This window comes from Doryrhamphus excisus, chromosome 9, assembly GCF_030265055.1.
Source record: "Doryrhamphus excisus isolate RoL2022-K1 chromosome 9, RoL_Dexc_1.0, whole genome shotgun sequence".
NCBI lineage: Eukaryota > Metazoa > Chordata > Actinopteri > Syngnathiformes > Syngnathidae > Doryrhamphus > Doryrhamphus excisus.
The window spans coordinates 3,088,129-3,113,643 of NC_080474.1; the positions used below are offsets into that span (position 1 = coordinate 3,088,129).

The following is a 25,515-nucleotide window of genomic DNA, read 5'->3' on the forward strand; positions in this document are numbered from 1 at the left end:
GAATACTTAGTTCGACCAGTCCAGGGTGTACGCTGCCTCTTGCCCAAATGGATGGATGGATGGACATTGCTCAGGCTACAGGATCACCACAGAGACATACTAACCGACTAGCTAACATGTCTCATACATTACCAATACATAGTGACCACAGTATCACCTGTGACAAAGTGACATTTGTGCCATGGACCCAAACAACCTGTCATGGGTCCCTCCAAACCTTCACAAAGTATAGAGGGGGAGGAACCACCTGCTGTGGCCCAGCAAGGTGCACTGTATTCGGGCACAGAGGTCTCTTTTGCACCTTTCCATGTTTCTTTCCTTTCATCGTGAAACATTTGGTCCAACATCCTTCCTCTAAAAGTGAATGTAAAAAGTCACAGACGTCACATACGAGGAGTGCTTGAATTGCTGAGAAGAAAGCAGGTGATGTAGACGTTCCATGGTGACGACACAGACGCTCTTCTGTCGTGTTTTCAGGTCAGATGTTTGAGCGTACGGGCTTGCGCTTCTTTGTGTTTTTCATCTGTGGGGAATCCCAGGGAACAAAGTCACGTCAGGGTTTGAAAGAGCGATGTGATATCAGCGCAACAAAGCCTGCCTTCTTCTCAATGAGGCGGCAAAATGTTAAGCTGCTTACGCTCCCAAATAAAAGTAACACGGGGCGCCTTGGAGGCATGGAAAAGGGATGTGACATTTTGCTTTCACCTGTGGACCAGCAAGAAAACACGTAGATTTCTTGCATAAATGCTTTCCCTCTGTGTCTCTATGAAGCGATCCAGTTGCAGCGGCTGTAATAATACTTGCTAGCAGACGGAGTTTGAACAAAAGGAAGCTGACACCGAGGAGCGAGAGAAGTGAAATGGATAATGACTACATAAAAGCCGCAGCTTAGCTAAGTGTGCTGAATGATGGGGGACATGTGGCATGCCTGGGTGCCGGCTTTCATTGGTGACTTCCCACGGAGGGGCTCCACTCGGGGGCGAGAGGACACACACAAACACACAAACACACACGGCCACACACACACAAGGTGTGCTGCAGGACACTTGGGTGAATAACCTCCAAAAAGAGCACATCAATTTTTCATTCCCTTCAGCCCTCTTTGGTGTCTCCCAGGATGAGATGTTGCACACTTGGCCGTTTTCACCAACTTAGCCAAATGAATGCATCCAAGTCGAGACAATTTGGAGTTGCCAATTAACCTGGCATGTTTTTGGAATGTGGGAGGAAACCGGAGTCCCTGGAGAACATGAGGCCTGCGTGCTAACCACTTGTGCGCCGTGCAGCCCAAAAAGAGAAATGTTTCTGGATTTTTTAAGTATTTATCTAGGTGGGTGGAGGCGGGGCTGCGATCATATACACACAGAGTGCAGAAAAGGGTGAACATAGTAGAAATTAAATGAGAAGATTGCAATATATTTTTCATATTTTGTCTCAGTAGTAACGTAAGAACGTGGTTTAGTTCTCGTAGACCCAATCTGGAGTACGATCTGGTCTGGTGACACCCCGATTCATTCAAGCCTTGCCATTCTGTACCATGTGTGCCCATGAGGAGGAGGAAGTTTGTTGGCAGACGGAAGGAAGGAGCAGCCGGAGCTTTGAGCCGTCCAACAATGAAGGTCCTGTTATTTTATTTGATTGGTTTGGAATCATCCCCCACAGTTATTTTCATCTCCTGGGATGCTCGTATCGGAGGCACTGCAGTTATCTAATATTCCTCTTCATGCCATCTGTCTTTCTTCTCCTAATCAGTTGCTAGGAGTGTTAGAATCCACGACTGTCAGGCTGCCAACCTTGCTGCTAAATTAAGCAGAATAAAAGATCAGGATTGAATAAACTCAACGTGGATCGAGGTGCAAGTTGTCCCCCCAGACGCCGGCGCTGACACTGATTTGAGCTGCAAGCGCTGTAGATATCGCCACCGGGCACAAAAACAGGAAGCTTGCAAGGCCGCCCCCTATTGCACGGCTCGGGAACTTTGCCGCTGGACAACATTGTTTTTCTACCTGAAGCCCTTCAGCAGATTCATAGGAGAATAAAATCCCCCCCTAAAGGGGTGGGGGGTATAAATGTACGATTTGGTCACACTTAGCAAACACGCTGAAGGGAATCCAGACGTGCCGCTTCGCTCAGGAACGAACTCGTGTGTGAGTCAGCGTCTAAAAGATCCCTTGATTTAAGGCTTTGAATAATTGATGATGGAAATAGAATCAACATTAATGAAATGTCCATCAGCAAAAGAAAAGGCAGCCACTTCCCATATGAACCCCCTCCCTGTGCGCTCACACGAGAGGGGGCGTTTGACGTCATGTTATTCTACTTCCAAGTCAAGCCCTGCCAGCCTGTATATTTTACTACAAAATAGTACCTTATCTTTATGGCGCATTATGAGTAGTTCCCAAAGGACTATGAGTGCTAAAAGCAACCCTGTCACCACCAATAGAGCGAGGGACGACTGTTGGAATGCCATCCCTTCGTCTTGCAAAAACACACATGGAAGCTAAAATAGCTCCGATAAGAGATCATTTGAAAAGATGCTCCAATGAGGCCAGATTACCCATACTCTGCGGGTAAACAAATCAAGCACTCCTTTTTCCCTCCTGCCTGTGAAGTTAACGTCCCCTGAGTTCACTTGTAAACAAACATTCACTTTCCCAGGAAGACATTTTGTGTCCTCGTTGTACCAACGCTCTGTGATGAGAGGGGAAAAAAAAACCCCAAGGAGCACACAAAACACCTCATCAGCCGCCTGAGGCGTTTAAAAAGTGCAAAAGGTTTGCAAGAGACCTCCATGGCGTCACAGCGGCTGCTCAGGGGCTGTGCCCGAATAAGGTGCACCTTGCTGGGCCACAGCAGGTGGCTCCTCCCCCTCTATACTCTGGTTCTCCTGGCAGTAGTCATGTCATGATATTTGGCTGGAGCCTCGGATTGACTTGAGCCTGTGCTTGTGGGATGACCTTGGGATGACCTTGTCTGTGAGCCGCCAGCACCGTTTAGTACTCAATCTAACAGCAGCCGATGCAGGGCTTCAATCCAATCAAGAGCAACTCCAAAAAGCCTTCACAAAAACACAAAGGAACATATAGCATGTCATTATGTATTTACAGTAATACTAATAATATTTCATATCATTTTTTTTAATTTGTGATGGTGTCAAATAATAACAATAATAGTAATAAAGATGATGATGAGGATACATTTTAAAATCATAAATACATAAAATATGTAATAATAATTATTATTATTAATTTTATTGTTATTATAATTTCACACCATCAGCTTGACACCATAATTAGAGGCATAAAAACATCAAATAATAAGAGTAATAGAATAATTCTAATAATTTATTATTAATAGTAGTAGTGACAGCAGGATTTCGGCCTTCTTTCTCTTTGAAGCATTTTGGCAGGGATGACATTCAGCAGGACACCAGATGAGTGGGGCCCCCCCACGGCTAAGCCTTTCAGCGGGGCCCTTCTTTACTCTTCTGAAATGAAAACACCTTTTCATTTTGCCAGCGCAGGCTTGTGTAGCATGGTCCCGCCATTGGGACGCAATTAGGCTGAAGGTCAGGAGACTGATGCAATACCTCAGCCGGCAAACATCAAGCATGACTTCAAGCATCACGCTCTTGCGGGCAGGATGACGGTAATAGAAATACCTCCTCACCCTTGAAACATCTCCACGTGGACGGCTGCCGTTTGACGCCCCTGCGCGAACTGAAGTTGCGTCGTTCTATTGAAGGATGATGGTGGAGAACATCTCAGGTGGGAACCATCAGGACCGTTGGGGGAGAAGAGAACTTTCTTCCACATCTCAACGTCCCATGTTTGGTTCTCCCCTGCTAATTCCAAACGTGTGGTCTCCTTAACATCTAACAGTACAAAATGTACCTTCTTGATTCTGCTCCTAACATTTTGAGGAGGCGTGTATTCGGTGTGTGATATTACAGTATGTATTGTACTTTTTCTGCAGGAGCATAAAAGCCAATAAGTCGCCATGACGACAGGCGCCGTTTATATGTTTATATACAGCCAATCAGACGCAGCGATGGGTGAGAGTAATGTAAGAGCGAGATGAGCCTTGACATCACATCATCATATTGTCACTGAGGACATCACTACTGGGAGTTTTCAGCACAGAAATGTGCCGTGTAGCAGCAGAGCCGGCTTGCTATATTTAGTCAGACGGCGAGTCGACTGCTAATGAAGGCTACTGGCAGGGTGTGTGCGGAGCCCTGAGGAGATGACAAGAACACTGGTCATAAACACTGGTAATGTGGAAAGCACGGCGGTCAGCTGCAGCGGTGAGCCGCCTGGTTTGGCTTATAAAGGGAATGTCGGATAAATAAGTCTTATTGTTTAGGTGAGCGCGTGTGGAGGCGTGGCCGGCCTGCTGCGCTACAACTTGTGAATTGAGGATATTTCTGGGTTCAGGACTAAGATTAGACGCAGGATGCTTTTCTGCTCTGCTGCCTGGCGTGACGCTCATCCGTGGTGATTGCTCCTCTCAGCTAAATGGAACGCTGTAAATTGGCTCCGATCCCTGATAATCAATTCTATTCTGCTGCACAACATGCTGCCTTGGGAGTGTGTTTCTCTGTCTCTGTAGTATGTATGCAGTGTGTACTGCATATCTACTCTATATGTGTATGTACTGTGTACTCTATGTATGTTTGGAAATGGTGGATGAAATGATGAACAGGCTTTAACCCCTGGGGGGTTAGTGGTGCCGTTTCACGTGTTCTGACATGCATGCATTGACCTTTACAGCAGATCAACTTCTCCTCAGATGTTTTTTTTTTTTTTTAACCAAAGCATACAACACGGATCAGGCGTTTGATTAGTGTTTTATTCTCCTTCTAGGCTCAGACTTCCAGTGTAATATTCACATCATCCCCGTGAAGAATGAGGAAGGCGTTGTGATGATGTTCATCCTGAATTTCGATTACGTTTTGGACGAGGGAAGTGACAACTCCACAGAGAAGATAAGCCCCGCCTCTCCCACCAAGTCTGATCCGAGTGAGTATGCAACTAAAGGCTTGTTGTTTGAGGGAGAAGAGTTTTATTGACCATCACTTAAATAGTAGCGATCCATCCACTTCAATACATTCAATACACTTATAATAATTTTTCAAAAAATGTTCCAAGGAGGTGAGATTACCCGTACTGTGCAGGTGAGCAAAGTGAGCGCTCCTTTTTTCTCATGCCTCCTGTCGGTAGCCTGTGCAATGTGATGTAAACAAAGAATAAAAGGGGTATAAAGGTGACTATAGGGGTGTTATTTCATGTCTAGAGGACTCTGACAATGGTAAAAAAATATTAAGGAGTCATGAACAGATTTTCTATGCCATAACTATGAAAATATTGAGTTTATAGACAAGGAAATTCACTTATCAGACCAATTAACCACCAAAAACAAGGAACGATTAAGTCACAAAAAGCTTGGACTTTCCTGAAATACTGAAAGATGCATGACACCATCCCCGAAGTCTAGCAAAAAAGGTCTCAAAAAGCAAAAAAACCCAAACTTGTGTGATATGCTGACATATAATGTGATTATGTACAACTTCAGGTGTCACTAATGGTGTATTGCCACATTGCTACATTGCTACATTGCTATTTGCTACATTGCACTCGCTTCCGTGCAGCAAGGAATGGACTGCTCACCGGTCCGCCTAATGTTAGCTGAGATTGGCTCCAGCTCCTATACAACTTTATAAATATTTCATATTTTTAAACTAGAAAAGCACTCAGTGAGCACACAGTGCAGACGTCCCTGCCAAGCACCGTATATATTAACTTTAGCATGCTAACACCTAGTGTCATGAGTGTTTAGATAATAATCTACCTATGAAAACGGCTAAAATTGCTACAATGCTAATGTTACCATGCTAGCTAACACCTAGCATAATAGTGCTAAGTGTCTGTGTATGCGTCTACCTATGAAAGCGGCTAGAAATGCTGCTATGCTATGTTTTTGTGCTACCAATGCTAATGTGTTCATGTTAGCATGCTAAGGCCTTGCATAATAGTATGAAAATACTATGAAAATGGATAAAAATGCTACCAAAAAATCTACGAAAATCCTAATGCTAATATATTAATGTACATGTTGACATGCTATTATTAACATGCTAACACCTAGCATGACAGTGCTCAGTGTTTATATACTATATGCGTCTAACTATGAAAATAACTAAAAATAATAGTATGTTAATGTTAGCATGCTAGCAATGATAATATGCTAACATTAGCGTGCTAACACCTAGAATTTTTTTACTTTGGAACGGTCTGAACGGTTGAGAAATGTTGTCATAGTAGTTTAAGGGAAAAGGATGAATTTTGGGACAATTTTAAATTCTGGATCACCCCCGAAATGTTATCATTTCTTCCGTATCACAATTCCTGAAAATTACAACCAAATCCGTTCTGACCTTTTTAAGTTATTTTGAACACAAACAGATACACGTCGGCAAAATAATCTCCAAAAAGCAAAATTAAAAATGAGCTAAGGTGATTTATTGATTGATTGATTAAAAAGCCACACATTATCACTCTGTGTTTTTGTTAGCAGTAAAAGCAATGCTGCTGTCCAAAATTCATGAATGATTCATAAATCTCTCTATTATTTAGCTTGTTTGGAAAAGGAACGGCATGGCAGGAAATAATGCTCTTCTGGAAAGAAATGTTGTTTTTCATAATGGCAGCATGTCTTTTCAGAGAGGATCTCCTTATCTTTGTCTGATTTGGATGAATGTCAGGAGGTTTAAATATCAATGAGTCACTCCTGCGTCTCCTCTCTGACTGATGCTCAGCTCTTCGTTCAGCCTCAATTCCTCTGGCATTCATTTCAAGCTGTGCTATGTGAACGTAAACATGCATCAGCGTGTGTGTGTGTGTGTGTGCGTGTGTGTGTGTGCAAAGCAAACGTGTCTAATCTCATTTGATTGCTTGTGAGCACGCTTGTGCAAGGGATCTGTGGCTAGATGGGCCAGCTTGTGATGCGATATGATGTGTTTATATTGCACTGAAGTTGCGTTTGGAGTCGCATATTAACATTGTTCACCGACATTACAATCACTTTTGGTATGACGTGGATTCCGGCTGCTGCGTATGGCCATCTTGAATATGCATATGAACACCGGCAACACTGGGAATACAAGCAGCCACTCGGCCGTTAATGGTCTTCATAATTCATCTGTCAATTATTAACTGTACACATAGACTTTCACATCGATTTTCACTGTTTTATAATAAAGGTTTGATGTTAAATACAGAATAATTATGTGAATAAATAACCTTTACAGGCGGCATGGTGGTCTAGTGGTTAGCGCGCAGACCTCACAGCTAGGAGACCAGGGTTCAATTCCACCCTCTCTGTGTGGAGTTTGCATGTTCTCCCCGTGCATGCATGGGTTTTCTCCGGGTACTACGGTTTCCTCCCACATTCCAAAAACATGCTAGGTAATTAATTGGCGACTCCAAATTGTCCATAGGTATGAATGTGAGTGTGAATGGTTGTTTGTCTATATGTGCCCTGTGATTGGCTGGCCACCAGTCCGAGGTGTACCCCGCCTCTCGCCCAAAGACAGCTGGGATAAGCTCCAGCACCCCCCGCGACCCTCATGAGGAAAAGCGGAAGAAAATGAATTGCTAATTGCTAGTCTCAGCGTCATTCCCAGACGGAAGAGTGGCTAGCTAGCTCTCCATTTGGTTACAAAGAGTCAACAAGATGCTGATTTGCCATCAGCATTTTTTACCTGAGGACCGGAGCTTGTGCTGGAAGACACAGCCATGTCCGGGGTGTACCTCGCCTCTCGTCCAAACACAGCTGGGATAGGCTCCAGCACCCCCCGCGACCCTTGTGAGGAAAAAGCGGTACAAAATGAATGAATAACCTTTACCTTTAAGTGCCACAACAAGGTCCCGGAACCATGGGTTGTCTACCCTTGGTCTAAGCTTTGTGTTCTATGTGAGAAAACAAATTGCAATGGTTCCCCGATACGGTCCCAAATTTATAAATACAAGACAATGTAGAGCATAAATGTACCACAGTTAAAATCTCCCATTTTTACATGTTTCTATCTTTAGGTTTCATTGATTTTCCTCAAAACTTAAAGGGACAGTGCACATTTTTAGGGACTTTTGTCCATCATCCACAAGTAGCAGTACTCACCACTTACACGTCCCCAAATGTTGCCCACACTCGCAAGTACAGCGGCTTGGGATCAGGGCTTAGCCTATACTGGACATCATAAGACATCCGGTATCTATGAATCAGATGGAGATAATGATGGTGCAAAAATCACCTGACTTGTGGTCTGTGTGAAAACTATAAGGCTCCTTGTGGTGTCTTATGCTTGTCAGGTACGTTTAGAGGATGGAAAGAGATGGCAGTGTTATTATTTATGTATGCAAGGAGGGTGCAGAGAGAGAGAGGGGGGCCTCCCAAGGGTTCACTTTCATCCCCGTTCTGTTCTATTCTATTCTATTCTATTCTGTTCTATTCTGTTCTCTTCTATTGTTAATGAGTTTAAAACTTTTACTTCCAAGAGGACGGGCTGGACAAAGTTCACGTGAATTTATCTACCTGTAATGAGAATACACATACCTGTACATACACGAGGCTATTTATAGTTTATACCATGAACTAGACTCCTGAGACGAGTTGATGCCTGAGAAAATATATATAAAATATATATATCAAAAATATGACGAGACAAAGTAACTTTGATTGTCACAAAACAATGCAAGTGCATTTTCAAATGTTTTTTGACATTTTTGTTATGTTATGGTAATGTGTTAATATAGAATACATATGTGGAATTGTCATTTGTGACATGTGTTTTTATGCCATTTAACATTTGCAGCATTTCTTCAACCGCACTAAGGAGGGGGAGTATGCTTTCAAAATAAAAGTATTAATGTCAGATATGATAGGGTAAAGCCATCATATAGATTTGATCATGTTTTGACAATGGCAGAGATATTCTTTTGTATCCATCAATATCTCATACAGAACCTGATCACTGATCAAAAATCAATGAAAATGTTTGAATCATCATTTTTCCTCATTGGTTTCTCCAAAAAATGCAGATGCTATCTTGTCTCCATCTTTAATCTTCAATTGCCTTTCTGTCCATTTCTCTCCTCCTTCCAGGAATGAGTCGATTCTTCCGTTTTCGCCAGGCCGCTTTGAGCCTGATGAATACCAACAAGCAATCTCTTCCGCAAGAAGACCCAGACGCTGTGATGGTGGACTCGCCCAAAGACAACGAGGACTCGGTGGCCCTGCAGAGTTTCCCCTCGCCCACCAAGAGCATTTGCAGTCCCACGGAGGCCAACGACACACATGCCCTCATCAGCTCCAGCCACCACTCCTCCCAGGCCAGCCTGGCTCCTGAACCCCTAGACCATTCATCCCCCAAACTCCCGTGGGAAAAGCTGTACCAGACAGAGGTGCACCAGTCGTCTACCTCCCTGTCCAATACCTTCCCAAGAGGAAGCATCAGCAGCATGAGGCGAGCGTCGTCCGTCCACGAGATCGAAGGCTACAGCTCCAGTTCAAAGAGCATACTCAGGGACCGTCACACAAATGAAGGTATGGAGCCTACATTTCATGCTAACGTGAACATGTGTGAATATGCCGGGAATGACTACAATAACCCCAGCGCTGTGGCCCTCATAGTGGGGCCCAGCACTGTGGCCCTCATAGTGGGCTCCAGCCCCTTGGCCCTCATAGTGGGCACCAGCACCGTGGTCCTCATAGTGGGCTCCAGCACCGTGGTCCTAATAGTGGGCTCCAGCAACGTGGTCCTAATAGCGGGCTCATGGTCCTCATAGTGGGCTCCAGCGCCGTGGTCCTCATAGTGGGCTCCAGCGCTATGGTCGTCATTGTGGGCTCCAGCACCGTGGTCCTCATAGTGGGCTCCAGCACCGTGGTCCTAATAGTGGGCTTCAGCAACGTGGTCCTAATAGCGGGCACATCGTCCTCATGGTGGGCTCCAGCATCGTGGCCCTCATTGTGGGTTCCAGCACCATGGCCCTCATAGTGGGCTCCAGCACCGTGGCCCTCATAGTGGGCTCCAGCACTGTGGTCCTCATAGTGGGCTCCAGCACAGTGGTCCTCATAGTGGGCTCCAGCACAGTGGTCCTCATAGTGGGCTCCAGCACCGTGGTCCTAATAGCGGGATCATCGTCCTCATAGTGGGCTCCAGCACCGTGGTCTTCATGTTGTGCTCCAGCACCATGGCCCTCATAGTGGGCTTCAGCGCTGTGGCCCTCATAGTGGGCTCCAACACCATGGCCCTCATAGTGGGCACCAGCACCGTGGCCCTCATGGTGGGCTCCAGCACTGTGGTCTTCTTAGTGGGCTCCAGCACTATGGTCCTCATAGTGGGCTCCAGCACCGTGGTCTTCATAGTGGGCTCCAGCACTGGGGTCCTCATGTTGTGCTCCAGCACCACGAACCTCATAGTGGGCTTCAGCACTGTGGCCCTCATAGTGGGCTCCAGCACCGTGGTCCTCATAGTGGACTCCAGCAACATGGTCCTAATGGTGGGTGGGCTCCAGCACTCAATTCTTTCTGACTGCTATTTGTTGTCAATCACCAGGTCCATTTAATCACGTCAAGTCCAGCCTGCTTGGCTCAACGTCTGATTCCAACATCAACAAGTACAGCACCATCAACAAGATCCCTCTGATTGCACTGAACTTCACCGAAGGGAACGACAAGAAGAGCCACTCGCCGCCGACATCTGAGAAAACCATCATTGCTCCCAAGGTCAAAGACAGAACGCACAATGTGACAGAAAAAGTGACACAGGTGAGTAAGACGATGTTTCATACTTGGGCGGTCCTTCCGAGCGTTCACTGAATGTCCCAGCACCTTAGCTTGTAGGCTGAGTTGCTGCCAGAAAACTCTCCTCTTAGTTGCAAGCTGATTTGCAAACTTGTGCATGTACAAGCTGATGAGACCCCAGCTGGTGTGTGTGTGTGTGAGTGACAGGAAGAAAAGCTCTGACCTGCTTGGGGAGTATAGTCATCTTGTGGTTTGCATGTGTAAGCATCGTGCTGATGATGCTTGAGTGTGAGGAGATCTGCTGTATCATTCGTGTAATAGAAGAGACAGACAGTTTCCCAGAAGCGCAGCTTATTAGGCCAAAGAGGGGACCAATCAGGACACTGAATAATTTACCATCCAACCAGAATCTATGCAGGTTTGTTTGGCTAAGCAGCCAAAGCAGCCATACAGGGTGTGTTTTAATCACTGAATACGTGAGCTCTTTCTACTGCAAGTACTACATTTTCCCCACTTTAGTTTTTTACCAATGAAAGGCAATGACCTTCCTGACACAACCTGGCCAGAAATCGAACCGTCGCCCTCTGCCACGAAAGGCAGATGTGTGCATCACTACACCAGCAGGGATGTACAAAATGTACAGACTATAAATAGCAGTGACATGAAGGAACGGCACGAGCCAAGCCTGCACTCAAACCTAACACTCTGCCTCCGATTCTCAATGCCTTCTTCTAAGACAGCGCCATTGTTTACACGATAAGCCCTACCTGTAATGAGAATACACATACCTGTACATACACAAGGCTATTTATAGTTTATACCATAAACTAGACTCCTGAGATGAGATGATGCCTGAGAACAGGACGAGATTTTTAACATTAAGAAATGTACAATCAATTGTGGCATTTTTATGCCATTTAACATTTGCAGCATTTCTTCAACCGCACTAAGGAGCAGTCTTCATGTTGCAATGTGAAGGTGATTTTTGTCATCTGCCCACTTCCATCCAGGTCTTGTCTCTCGGGCCGCATCGACAAGTTCACCATCCTGCACTACAGCCTTTTCAAAGCTTTTTAACATTAACGTTCAACGTTAATGTTAATCAAAAATATGACGAGACAAACTAACTTTGATTGTCACAAAACAATGCAAGTGCATTTTCAAATGTTTGTTGACATTTTTGTTATGTTATGGCAATGTGTTAATATAGAATACATATGTGGAATTGTCATTTGTGACATGTATTTTTATGCTGTTTAACATTTGCAGCATTTCTTCAACCGCATTAAGGAAGAGTCTTCATGTTGCAATGTGAAGGTGATTTTTGTCATCTGCCCACTTCCATCCAGGTCTTGTCTCTCGGGCCGCATCGACAAGTTCACCATCCTGCACTACATCCCTTTCAAAGCTTTTTAACATTAACGTTAAGAAATGTACAATCAAAAATATGACGAGACAAACTAACTTTGATTGTCACAAAACAATGCAAGTGCATTTTCAAATGTTTGTTGACATTTTTGTTATGTTATGGCAATGTGTTAATATAGAATATATATGTGGAATTGTCATTTGTGACATGTATTTTTATGCCGTTTAACATTTGCAGCATTTCTTCAACCGCATTAAGGAGCAGTCTTCATGTTGCAATGTGAAGGTGATTTTTGTCATCTGCCCACTTCCATCCAGGTCTTGTCTCTGGGGGCCGACGTGCTGCCAGAGTACAAGCTGCAGACAAACCGCATCGACAAGTTCACCATCCTGCACTACAGCCCTTTCAAAGCTGTGTGGGACTGGCTCATCCTGCTGCTGGTCATCTACACGGCCATCCTGACGCCGTACTCGGCCGCCTTCCTTCTCAACGACCAAGAGGAGCAACGCAGGCGGGAATGCGGATACTCGTGCAGCCCCCTCAACGTGGTGGATCTCATCGTGGACATCATGTTCATCATCGACATCCTCATCAACTTCAGGACCACTTACGTCAACCAGAACGAGGAGGTGGTGAGCCATGCGGCCAAAATAGCCATCCATTACTTCAAAGGCTGGTTCCTTATAGACATGGTGGCGGCCATCCCCTTTGACCTGCTCATCTTTGGCTCAGGATCAGATGAGGTTTGTCATCTCTGCTTTTTCTACAAAGGAGTATTAGCGCACGGTGCCACAGTCGTCCAGACTTGAGCGCCCAGGCCACTACTTAAAGTCTTTCTGTCTCGGCTATGAAAGGATTACTTTAAATTGCATGGTTTTTTTTGAATGGCCCTCATTCTAGAATCCATTTACGAGGATTAATGGCTTACCAAATGGCAATCATTGATGCATTTATGTGACGAGGGGGTGCGCGCGGCTTACATGCAGATGTTAGATGGTCATTGGTGGGCTGGCCGCCAGGCCCGCTGGCTTGTTTGATGGCTCTGGATCCACTTCAGTGCTTGATGGTGCTTTGTAGGGACTCCATTACACCAGAAAAGCTCCTGATTATAAAGCATAATCATCTGTTTGGACCACAGCTGCTGAGTCAGCGATGCCAGTCGCTGTAAGTCTCGGGGTTTCTTTCCGTCGTGGAGAAAAACGAGAGCAGCCACTAACTGTTATTGTGCGAATGCGTTCAAGGCCAACCATTTTACTTTGTTCCACCCCAAAAATGCCAGCTTTTCCAAAACTCCCAAAATTCCACAGCCTTTTTCTCTCAACCGTTTCAACATGAAACCAGGGCTCTGAAGCTGAGCATTTTCCACATTCCAAAAATTCCCAACTTTTTTTCCAACTTTCCCACTTTTCCTTTGATCTCAATTACTCTAACTATGTTTAACGTCATTTCCCACTTTTCCAGAAAACTAATTACCTCATAAGGAGTGCTACTCCTACTTCACATTTTTCAACGGATCCCAACTACTAGTTGGATGTGTCTGCTATGATCCATATGGAAGCAATTCCAACATTTCCAGACATTCCTATTCCGACATGCCTTTGTTCTAGTTAGACCAAAGGCATTCAGCAACTACTTCCCCTCAATAGAGCCACAACCCCTCTTTTAGACTAGCTAGCATGACATTAAGTAGCATTGTAGCGTTATTCTGTGCTCGCACTGGGCTTGCTGGCAATTCTGTGCAGGGGGGCACTGTGCAGGGCTGGGGGTCTCTGTGAGGACAGTGCAGCAGACAGGTTGCTCGGCAACCTCATCACATGTGCCGCTCGCTCACTAGCCTACAACCATGCACCCTTGAGTTAAATACTTACACATAAATCACATACTGACGCACTGAGGAAAGGGTGCACACCCCCCTGTGGGTGTGGCCTAGTTGACATGAGTCCAGCATGTTGCATGTTTGATATTTTCCAGATAAATGTTCACCAAATGAGTGAAAAAAACAGAAAGACGGATGGACTACAGGATTGGCTGGAAAGACGAGTGACAGCAAGCCTTGTTTTGCTAACAATTGAGGTCGCTGACTTGGGCAACCAGATGCAACATTCAGTCATATTGCAGGTAGCAGGTAGCACATAGAAGAAACAACAGCAGGGGCAGTTCTTCAGGAGCAGTGAAGGGGACATTCAGCATAGGAACGTCAATCTTACTTTTCACAGTGAAAAATAACAAGATTAATATGAGCACTTTGTCAATCACTTCTCCATCACCACTGTAACATCTCCTTTTGCATAGAAGACAAAGATAATAAGTCTGCCTTCCTGGGAGACCAAAGGAATTCCAGAGACTGGAATCATTGAAAGAATGTCAAATGTGTTGCAGCTCCAAAGGAGACATAAAAAAAAGCATCCTGAAAATGGATGCTATGGTTGCAAGCAAATCCTGTAATCATTCACCTTTTAATGCAAACAGATTATGGCGCTGCATTTGCTTTTTTTTAATCCCGAATGCAATATCTTACTGTGACATGATGCTTGTCACATTAACATGATGAGAAGACAGTACAGCACAAAGACAGTATGTTGGCACGTGGCTAGCTTTCCCAGCATATGGCCGACATCGATAAAGCACATTTAGCATGTTTGCAAGCAGAAAAGCAACCAAATGGCTTTTTTTTTCAATCAATTGTCTCTTTTCTTTTCAAACATTTTTTGCATCTTTTCTCCAGAACTGTGAACAGGAGGGTTGGCCATACTTCCGGCCTTCACAAGTTCATTCGTCTTCACAATAAGAGCATTTTACACCACATCCCGCTTATGTGTGCTAACAAAATAAGGGTGCCATAAAGAACAAGCAGCAAAGTATGCTAGTGCTAACATGGTAGCTGAAGGTTAAGGTTATTTTTACTATTTGGTGTCGCTACTATGGCATCCTTTCCTGTACATGGGTTACTATTAGGGGTTGGGGTTAAGATGAACACTTTCAATTCAATCCCATTATGTTGCATTTCCGTTACAAACCTTTGGGTCGGTGCTGAAATTGATGCGGGGGAAAGGATTTAGGGCAGGGATGCTCACACTTCTTCAGCCTGCAAGCTACTTTTAATAAAATGCGTCCCAGACCTCCCAACGCTCTACCTCCTACAATAAATATAGTACTCAGATATTCAATATGAGATGTATTACACATATGCAAGAAATTAATATGACAATGCAGCCCAAGTCAAGGCGACGTATTAACTCGTTCCCCACCAATGACGTATTTTTCCCCAAAGATGTATTCATACGTCTTTTATAATTCTTAGCGAGGTGATGACGCTAAGATGTAAAAACAGCCACAAGGTGGCAAAAGGCCATTTTATAAGAACTCTGCCTGCTGCTTTCTGATGGAAATACACACCAGGAAGTGAAAAGGATACAACAGGAACTTTACTGTCACTGTCACATAGTACAACAATGAAACTCTCTTCAGCACGTCTCCATTCAACTCCAAAATGCACGGATTATTGCGGCGTAGAAGAGATTACGCCTTGATATTTCACACACTTGCACACGTGCACAAAGACTTGCATTTTTGTGTAAAACAAGTGCTTCTTTGTGTTCTTTAAGTTTTGGCATAGTTCTTTGTATATTGTATATTTAAGTATTTGTATGAGTTACTCATAGTTTATCCATCATTCATCACCATCATAAAGATGGAAGTTCATAAGATAAGATAAGATAACATATGCCTTTATTCGTCCCTCAGTGGGGACATTTTCATTGCACAGCAGCAAGAGTACAGAGTCAGTTAAGCAGTACAAAATACACAATATAGAAAAATAAACAATATAAACAACCCAAGTATTAACAAAATCAACAGTTTTTCCCAGAGTTCTATACAATACAGTATGTACATAATATGAAACGAGATGATATATATGACCAGTCTATACACTGAGATCTTGTTAGAGAGTTAATATGAGGCATTACGGAAATACTTCACATAGAACTTTGTATATTGCATGTAAAGCCCTTAATATAGCACATGGAGGTTGGTCAGATATTGCACAGTGAATGGGGTCTGGAGTAACTATACTGTCTATAAAAGCAAGTATTACACAGATGTACATGCATATACATCTTACCATCACTTCGTTTATCCATCACCACCATCGTAAAGATGGAAGTTCATCGTCTTATACATGCGTACATCTTACCATAACTTAGTTTATCCATCATCACCATCACAGAGATGGAAGTACATCAGGTGACCGATACCACATGACATCTACAAAGTGACCTTCAGTAGCGCTGGTAAGACATCAGGTCATATGTTGGCGTGAGAATATGCAGTACGAAGGACGTTATCAGTGTTTATTGTGTTGGAGCTGAGATGGTTTGGCTAAAAAGATGGCTAGCATGTGTGAGGTTGCATCACGGTGATGTTACTTGACCTTTTCCTTGCTGCCTCGTGTCGCTGGCCTCTAGTCACAATCTCGACAATAAGATGGTGTTTTTTGCTCAGTGAAGCATTGGCGAGAATGCCCAGAATGATGCGTAATTGATTTCTAATTAATAAGGTTAGCATTCCCGGGACTAAACCCCCTCGTGGTCCCCACCTTGTGTTCAGACCACCACTCTGATCGGCCTCCTGAAGACAGCGAGGCTGCTGCGCCTGGTGCGAGTAGCCAGGAAGCTGGACCGCTACTCGGAGTACGGCGCCGCCGTGCTGATGCTGCTCATGTGCATCTTCGCCCTCATCGCTCACTGGCTGGCCTGCATATGGTACGCCATCGGCAATGTGGAAAAGCCTTACTTGGAGCACAAGATTGGCTGGCTGGACAATCTGGGCGTGTCCATAGGGAAGAGATACAACTACAGCGACCCCGGCTCCGGCCCGTCCATCAAGGACAAGTACGTCACGGCGCTCTACTTCACCTTCAGCAGTCTGACCAGCGTGGGATTTGGCAACGTTTCCCCAAACACCAACTCTGAGAAGATCTTTTCTATCTGTGTCATGCTGATTGGCTGTAAGTACGCTATGCACACTTCCTGTCGCCGTGACGTCGCTAAACTTCATGTCCTTTCTCAGCTCTCATGTACGCCAGCATCTTTGGGAACGTCTCTGCCATCATTCAGAGGTTGTACTCGGGGACCGCTCGCTACCACGCACAAATGTTACGGGTCAAAGAGTTTATCCGCTTCCATCAGATCCCCAACCCGCTGAGGCAGAGGCTGGAGGAGTACTTCCAGCACTCGTGGGCGTACACCAACGGCATTGACATGAACACGGTAAATAATCGGCACGGGAATCGATCACACGTGCCGCCTCAGCCTAAATGCCTTTTCTCCTTTTTTCCTCTTCATGTCTGGACTCGATGCCAAGAGCAGGAGGTGCGTATTACATTTTTATACCAATTTCTCATTCCATGGCCAAGTGGGTCGCTGTGTCAGCCCCTCCCCCATCACTGTAGCATAGGAAGCAGTGGGGGTGCTTGTATCTACTCCAGGGGTCTCAAACTCAATTTACTTGCGGGCCACTTGAGCTAGGGTCTGGGTGAGACTGGGATGCATCAGGTTTTCCAAAAAACAAAAAACGCATTTATTAAAAACAGAAAAATGCATAAACTTTGCTTTGGTTTCGATTTTCTACAAAAGCTCTGATAAAACATTCCACTGTTCTCAAATATCTTACTTTTTATTTTTCTACACAAAATAAGATCAAGAATAAAGAAAATCAATCAATCAGTAATAAATAAATAAATATAATAATAATAATAAAACGGTAAATAATTAAAAATTAAGAAACCACATATAGTTGGTGGGTAGACAAATGATTTTTTTCAGATTAAAATTAACAAAGCATTATTAGAGCCCTGTAGACATGACAAAACACGACTATAGTCACATTTATACTCTTTTTATTTACAACATATTGCGCAACTGCAGGGTCTTGACACACATGCTAACTCGCAAACTAGAGAGCTAGCGACCTAAACGGTAGCCTTCAAGTTATTTCCTTTAAACTTAAATAGCCAAAAACTTACCACTTCCACACGGATAGGGAGGATAACTATTAACAGTTATTTAACCTTTAACATGAACATTAATCAAACGTAATAATTTTTTTCTGGGTACATGATACCATACAGCATCCATATCAAACTTGCGCGGGCCGCACTAACATTAAACTTTCATATCAAGGCGGGGGCCTCAAACTAGTGTCCTGCGGGCCACATTTGGCCCGCGGGCCGCGTGTTGCGTTATTGTTGCGTCTCCTTTTTAGGCAGCAAAAGCAGCCAAAATTCAATGAACGACTCCACGCTTGATGTGCTTTTTTTCCTATTCCCCGCCTGCGTTATTGCATTTGCACCCCTGCTATAGAACATGTTTAGCAAAGTTGCTAATCATGTAAGGGAGCCATTTTATGCTCCTTTATCATTTATAAGTATTTATGCATTTCAAAATGTTGACATTGGTGTTCAGATCTTTGGGAGTCCGGAAGGATTCATTGGGTTTGTGTTGTTTCTTAAAGGAAGAATTGATTGATGATTGAGTAGAGCCAACCGAGGGTCCCCCACATAGACACCCCATATAGAAGATGGATATCAATAATAGATATGGTTAGAGTCTCCTCTTAAGGAATATTTTAAGTGGTTGATGAAGTCAAATAAATAAACATGGCTTGTCGCGACATCTTGTCGCTTGAAGGTTTTCCTACTTCCTACTAAATGTTGATGGTTTGTTTGCTCTGCCTCCTCACAGGTGCTAAAAGGTTTCCCAGAGTGCCTGCAGGCAGATATCTGTCTCCACCTCAATAAGAATCTTCTTCACAACTGTAAAGTGTTCCAAGGAGCCACCAAAGGCTGCCTGAGGGCTTTGGCCATGCACTTCAAGACCACTCACGCTCCTCCTGGAGACACTCTGGTCCACAGCGGCGATGTGCTCACTGCCCTCTACTTCCTGTCCCGCGGCTCGATTGAGATCCTGAAGGACGACATTGTGGTCGCCATCTTGGGTAAATTGAACCTCTGGTTGACCTTTTTTTACTTAGTGTGCTTTGACAAATAAGAAATAATAAAAATAAGAAATAGGAGTTAGATGAGATGAAAAAGCAATTTATTGCAAAGAAGCGTTCAGGTGATGCAGGCTGTTCATCAGCTGATCAAAAGATGAAGATGATCATACCTTAAAAAACAACCCTGACCCTATATGAAGATGGCTCCATAGTCTGGAACTCGTGTCCATTGTTGTAAATCCATCCTCAAATCTTCTCCAACTGCCGTTTAACGCCCCTGTACGACCTGAAAGCTCCGTTCTTCCATTGAGGGATGATGATGGTGGAAAATCTCAGGTGGGATCTCTGCCCACCTTCCAATGTCCCACGTTTGGCGCTCTCCTGCTAATCCAAACCCCCATATTTGTAGCGTCTGATGGTTATCGAACGGCACTCGGCACCAGAACCAGGATGGTCCCGTGTTTTGACGGACAGCCACCTTTGTAGCCTTTATTATTATGGACTTCCAGTGAGAGGTGTTTGTATTACACCCCTGTGTCAGACAGCTGGTAGAATGAAGAAGAATGAACCCCACAAGACCATGCAGGTGTGTGTCATTAAAAACTATGGCATGGTTCATCTTGACTTTTCTACACATGGAAGACCTAAAAATATGCCACCGTTCCCGCGAAAAACACCTCTCGTTGACAACACTGTGACGGGAATAGCACGCTTTCCCAGGCCCACCCACCATTCCTGTTCTTTGGCCAACAGCGTGGTTGAAGTTGGTTCCATAAACAGATTTATAACAGCATATAAAACGAGCAGGACATGATGTCGCAATACTCCTGCCGTAATAATGCCGTTGATTAGCAATCGGGGCTGAAGCAGGATTAAATGTGGGTGAGATGAATGCTCTCCAAAGCCACACCTGACACAATGGGGCTTAAGCATGAGCTGCTGAATCACACAAAGCCATTACTAACATCCACAGCGGAAATGTCATTGATCGCTCTACTTCCAAGACAATATATTCTACATGCTTGATCAGCGCCCTTTTTCTCGGGGGGAGGGGTGGAATATGCCTTTTAGCACAATGTCATGCATGAGGAACGAGCGCAGGGCGCCCAGAGTCCGTGCTTTTTTGCTCAGGGCATATTCTAAAAATAAAATCAGACGCTGGCTGGTGTTGCCATGGAAACTCAACATTGGCAGCAAAAAGTTGCAATTGTCATCATTTCCATTTCTAACTCAAAACAGCAACTAAAGCTTCACTTGTGCCTGCAAGAGGCCCCGATATTTACACCTAGGGGTGTCTCGCCAGGCAAGAGGCCCCGATATTTACACCTAGGGGTGTCTCGCCAGGCAAGAGGCCCCCGATATTTACACCTCGGGGTGTCTCGCCACATTCAAACGTGACAGGATTTCTCAGAAGAAATGAAGTGGATAAGTCAATATATTGCCATGCGCATACCAGTCTGTTTTACTCGTAACAAGAGTTCACTCTGCATCGGTTTCAGTTCCATAGAACAAGGGCATGAAGGAAGTGAGCCCAGACACAACTTTATTCTTGTAAATGTACAACTTTTAACTTCACACACACATTTCAATTCACATTTATGCTTGTAATGTTACAAGAAAAAAAAATTTTTTCTAGTAAATGTATGAATTTTCTCACAAATGTACTACTTTTTTATTCCCACATTCCAAAAACATGCTAGGTTAATTAATTAGTGACTCCAAATTGTCCATAGGTATGAATGTGAGTGTGAATGGTTGTTTGTCTATGTGCCCTGTGATGGTGGGCGTGCTCAGGGTGTACCCCGCCTCTCGCCCAAAGACAGCTGGGATAGGCTCCAGCACCCCCCGCGACCCTTGTGAGGATAAGCAATACAAAAAATGAATGAATGTTCTACTTTTTTATTCCCACATTCCAAAAACATGCTAGGTTAATTGGCGACTCCAAATTGTCCATAGGTATGAATGTGAGTGTGAATGGTTGTTTGCCTATATGTGCCCTGTGATGGTGGGCGTGCTCAGGGTGTACCCCGCCTCCCGCCCAAAGACAGCTGGGATAGGCTCCAGCATGCTTGTGAGCCTCTTGAGGATAAGCGTTACAGAAAATGGATGTACTACTTTTTTACAAATGTATTCTCATAAATGTACGACTTTGCTTCTCCAAAAAAAAAATCCTGGTCATGTGTGTGTCGACAACCAGGAAAAAGTGACATCTTCGGTGAGATGATTCATCTGTTTGCCAAACCGGGGAAGTCCAACGCTGACGTGCGGGCTCTGAGTTACTGTGACCTGAGCACCATTCAGCGGGAGGATCTTTTGGAGGTGTTGGACATGTATCCGGAGTTTGCGGACTACTTTTTTGCCAACCTGGAGCTGACCTTCAACCTGAGAGATGAGTCTGTGAAGGTAGATAAGATGCTGTGGTGTCCTGTCTTAGATATGCCGGCATATGTTACTGGTCATAATCTGCCATTCCTTTGACTGACTCAAGTTCTTACGACTGGCTGACTGAACAGGATGTAGTACCTTCACTCGAGTCACCTGTGCGTGCGCGGAAACTCACAAGTTGCACTCGGGAGTCTGTGAAATTGGAGTGTTGATGGAGCATGAACGTTGCTTTGTGGAGTCTTTGATGTGGATGTTGCTTAAATTAAATTAAATTAAATTAAATTAAATTAAATTAAATTAAATTAAATTAAATTAAATTAAATTAAATTAAATTAAATTAAATTAAATTAAATTAAATTAATAGTTTTTAGCTTCGTTTAAATTTTGAAAAAATATTTAATTATAAACAATTTTACATTTTAACTGAAATGTTTTAATGTAATCTTAATTTTTTATTATATTAAATATTATTTATATACAATGTTAAATTAAAATGCCAAAGTTTATCATTTTATTTTGATCCATCCTGGTTGAGTATGTGAACAAGCAAACAAAGGCCTGATTTATTTGAACGAGTCGTTCATGACTCGCACATCTCTAGTAATCATAGCTAGTGATGTGCGATACCACTTTCCAACCCATCCCAACTCAGGGTGGTATCGATGATACCAATTTGATACTTTGTGGAAATTCACTTAATATGTAATACATTTTAAAAAGCAGTGTATTTTACGTCACAGCATAAAGAATACGACACATTTATCAATCGATTAATTCAAATAGCTTTATGGTCAATTGAATTCATTTATTTCAAATGTCAGCGGGGTGATTTCCAACAAAATCTATAGTCTATTATTAGACCGAAACATTGAAATACATGTATTACAGTATTGTGGTGGTAGACTATGGTCTATTTTTAGACTAACAATATCATGGACTTATGCAGACTTTGCTTACCTGTTGGCAAGAGCAGTACATAACAGTGTGTATATTTTTTTGTTTGTATTTTTTTGCAGCCTCCGAGTCCTCAGGGCTGTGATTCAGACGGTGAAGGCACAAAAAGCATGAAAAGGAGAATCTCCTTCACGCCGGATGCGGACAAATGTAAGAGTCAATAAGAGCAGCTTGTGAGCCGATGCTGAGTAGATGATGCCGGTGTTCTTGTTGTTCCTCAGTGGAAAACAATGAAGTCAGTAGCCACTTGGAAACGGAGTCCAACATGTGCCTAAAAAGATGTTCTGAAGTCCGAGCTCCCTCGACACCAAGCACCCCGGTGCTGGACTGTAATCTTCTCAGACACAACCAGGTCACAGACGGCTTGAGGAGAAGTCCGTCCTTTCAAGGTAACACATCACCACCACCAAAAGACCATTTGAAGTACAGTGGTAGTACCTTGGTGTGGTTTCCTCAGTGGAGTAGTAGATTAGTACGCAGTACAGGAGCCGGTGTACACTAGCTAGAGTTGTCAGCAAATCATACGTCATCTCATTGATCCTATTTAGAATGTATTGTGTAAAAGACAGACAGCAACAACAATATGGAGCCCCCATCCACCAGTACCAGCCTGGACACAACAAATATTAAAAACAATAAGGTACATGACAGGAACCAAACTACCTCACCCTGACCATTACTTCAATACTTCCTCAGTCACTACTCTACATTGCATCTTCTTAGTTCCTCACTAATTACACTTATTTAGTTCCTCATTAGTTGTTCATTAGTCCCTAATTAGCACCCAATAATACCACATAGTGTCAGCATTTGGGAGATGATATGAGGTGAACGAAAAAGGCTAAAAAGACAGTATAGTAGTCTATCTGTGCTGTTACATGGTGCCTTCAAGAACCGTCCAACAAGTCACTGCAGGCAGTAAACATGCTAAAATGGCGGGGTCTCTAACTGTATATTATTTTTGGTGTAAAATAATAGCGTGTTGCTATACGATGTGCTGTTTTCCACATGCGGGAGAGAGATTTATATTCCCAGGAAGTCAGCAGCTGAAATATTAGACATGAGGGATCTTTTGGAGGAAAGGTGAAAGATCTTCAGGGAGCAGGAAGAATCCAGTAGAGGGGACATGCGGCTACATAGCCAGCGCCCATCAGGTCCCGTTGCTAATGGTTCGGCTATTGTTGATTTGAGAAAGGAAAAAAAGGAACACATGGTTCCCAGTATCTTCCCATCTTCCAGTGCTGGTTAGTAGCCACCTGCAAACGCCGCTTCTCTAGATAGGCCCATCAAAGCAGCAGCCGTCTGTTTGGCGCTCGGCACGCGTGATTGGCGAGCATGGCGCTCGCAGGTGTCCAGCTGCGATAACAAGCAGCTACGTTACGTTGGCCACTTTGGAATTCTACAGGGACAAAAAGTCCTGCCCAACTCAAACCCGCTCAGCAATCCTGAAGAGATTAATGACGGTCTATTTTAATGAGCCGGCGGTGACATCAGTGTGGCCCACGTGTGAAGAATGCACTCTTGCTTTTGCTCTCCCTGCAGATCTGTGCTGTGATAAATGGGTGTGCAAGAAGCCCGCAGACGACACGGATGAGTCAGCACACTTCCAGGAGCTGAGAGAAGATGATCATTCTGCCAGCGAAATCACCTACGGAGAGGTGGAACAGCGCTTAGGTCAGCTCCAGGAACATTTAAGCAGGTATGTGTGCTCACTGGGGTCAAACCTCCGAGGTCAAACACAGCTTGACCTTCAGGTTGACCTCCGATCCATTTCCCACAAATGTATTTTTCCATAATGACGCTCGGCGTGGCGTGGAGATGGTGGCAATCACGTGGCGCAAGCATTGCAGCACCGTCAAATGGAAACATAGATTGACCTCTTTGTCACAACAGTACCCCCCCCCAGGATTTGGACAAAAACACTCATATGCTTGGGACTTTTGTCTCCTAACTTTACAACTTTATTCTCCTACATTCTCGAAAATGTAAAACTTTTTTTTCTGGAACATTTACCTTTTCTGTGTGTAAATTTCCTATTATTGTCTCCTAACATTGCAAATTTGTTCTAGTAAATGTAGGACGTTTTCCCCTCATAAATGTACAACTTTAATTCTCCAACATTTGCACCTTTTTTTGTTGTCAATTCATGCTTTTTTTCATTCATAACGTTCAAACTTTATTGATGGAATTTTGCACTTTTTTCTCAAAACTTTACATTTTTGTCGTATTTTTTGGTACAATGGAAGCTATTTGCTGATATTTCCAATAAGTTTTAGTCGGAAGAAAACCCTACCGTGACTCATATTTGCAAACGTTGATTAGTGAGTGCTTGAATAAAAGTTGTCACCTCCCACACAGATAAAAAAAAGTATGTTGCACTCTCTGCCAGTAAAAGTATGGCCTTCATTAAGAATCATAAAAAGCGTCTGGCAACGCCTAAATATACCAAACATGTGCATCATTATGTCTTTGTACATATATAAATGTAAACTCTCCCCATAAGCATATGTCAGCTCCCAAGAGGACATAGAGAAAAACAATTTGATGGGTTAAAAGACAACTTTTTGTAGAGAAACTATGTGAAGCTGACCGGAAGTGTGTCATAGCGAGCGAGAATACTACACTTTCTGTCATAGCTAGCGTAAATACATCATTTAATTTCCATATTCAGCATTTAAACATCCCGTAATGCACAAGTGTAGAGGTATAAAGTCAGACTGTATTATTATGTTAACAAATATGTTATTCGGTTGTTCTTTTCAAAATAAAACGATACCATGTGGTCTCAGCTCGTGTTGCTGGAAACACACCCGTAAGAGGCACTGGAAAGATTTTATTTATCATTATTATTACCTTGTGTGCACAGCTTGCCCTACAAGTACTACAAGTAAACAGTCATATCACAACGCAACCAAATTGAGGCTCTTAGTTTGAAATGCTAACGCAAACATCCGCTCTCAACATGGATGTACAATGCTCTCAAAGCGTAAATTTCTTGTACAATTAGG

At 43.6% G+C, this 25,515-nt stretch overlaps 1 protein-coding gene across 2 annotated transcripts in view; it reads left to right on the forward strand.

Moving 5' to 3' along the window:
• Positions 1 to 25,515, forward strand: part of LOC131135668 (potassium voltage-gated channel subfamily H member 7-like) — a 32,399-nt gene that overhangs the window by 3,772 nt on the left and 3,112 nt on the right. The window contains exons 3-13 of one of the 2 annotated variants that reach the window (XM_058081855.1): positions 4,866 to 5,021; positions 9,163 to 9,603; positions 10,616 to 10,827; positions 12,490 to 12,915; positions 16,781 to 17,180; positions 17,243 to 17,544; positions 18,916 to 19,168; positions 21,366 to 21,571; positions 22,570 to 22,657; positions 22,729 to 22,896; positions 24,050 to 24,206. In XM_058081855.1, coding sequence (XP_057937838.1) covers positions 4,866 to 5,021; positions 9,163 to 9,603; positions 10,616 to 10,827; positions 12,490 to 12,915; positions 16,781 to 17,180; positions 17,243 to 17,544; positions 18,916 to 19,168; positions 21,366 to 21,571; positions 22,570 to 22,657; positions 22,729 to 22,896; positions 24,050 to 24,206 — 2,809 coding nt within the window. Of the gene's footprint in view, positions 1 to 4,865; positions 5,022 to 9,162; positions 9,604 to 10,615; positions 10,828 to 12,489; positions 12,916 to 16,780; positions 17,181 to 17,242; positions 17,545 to 18,913; positions 19,169 to 21,365; positions 21,572 to 22,569; positions 22,658 to 22,728; positions 22,897 to 24,049; positions 24,207 to 25,515 lie in introns of both variants that reach the window. The other variant, XM_058081856.1, reaches the window with a different exon arrangement.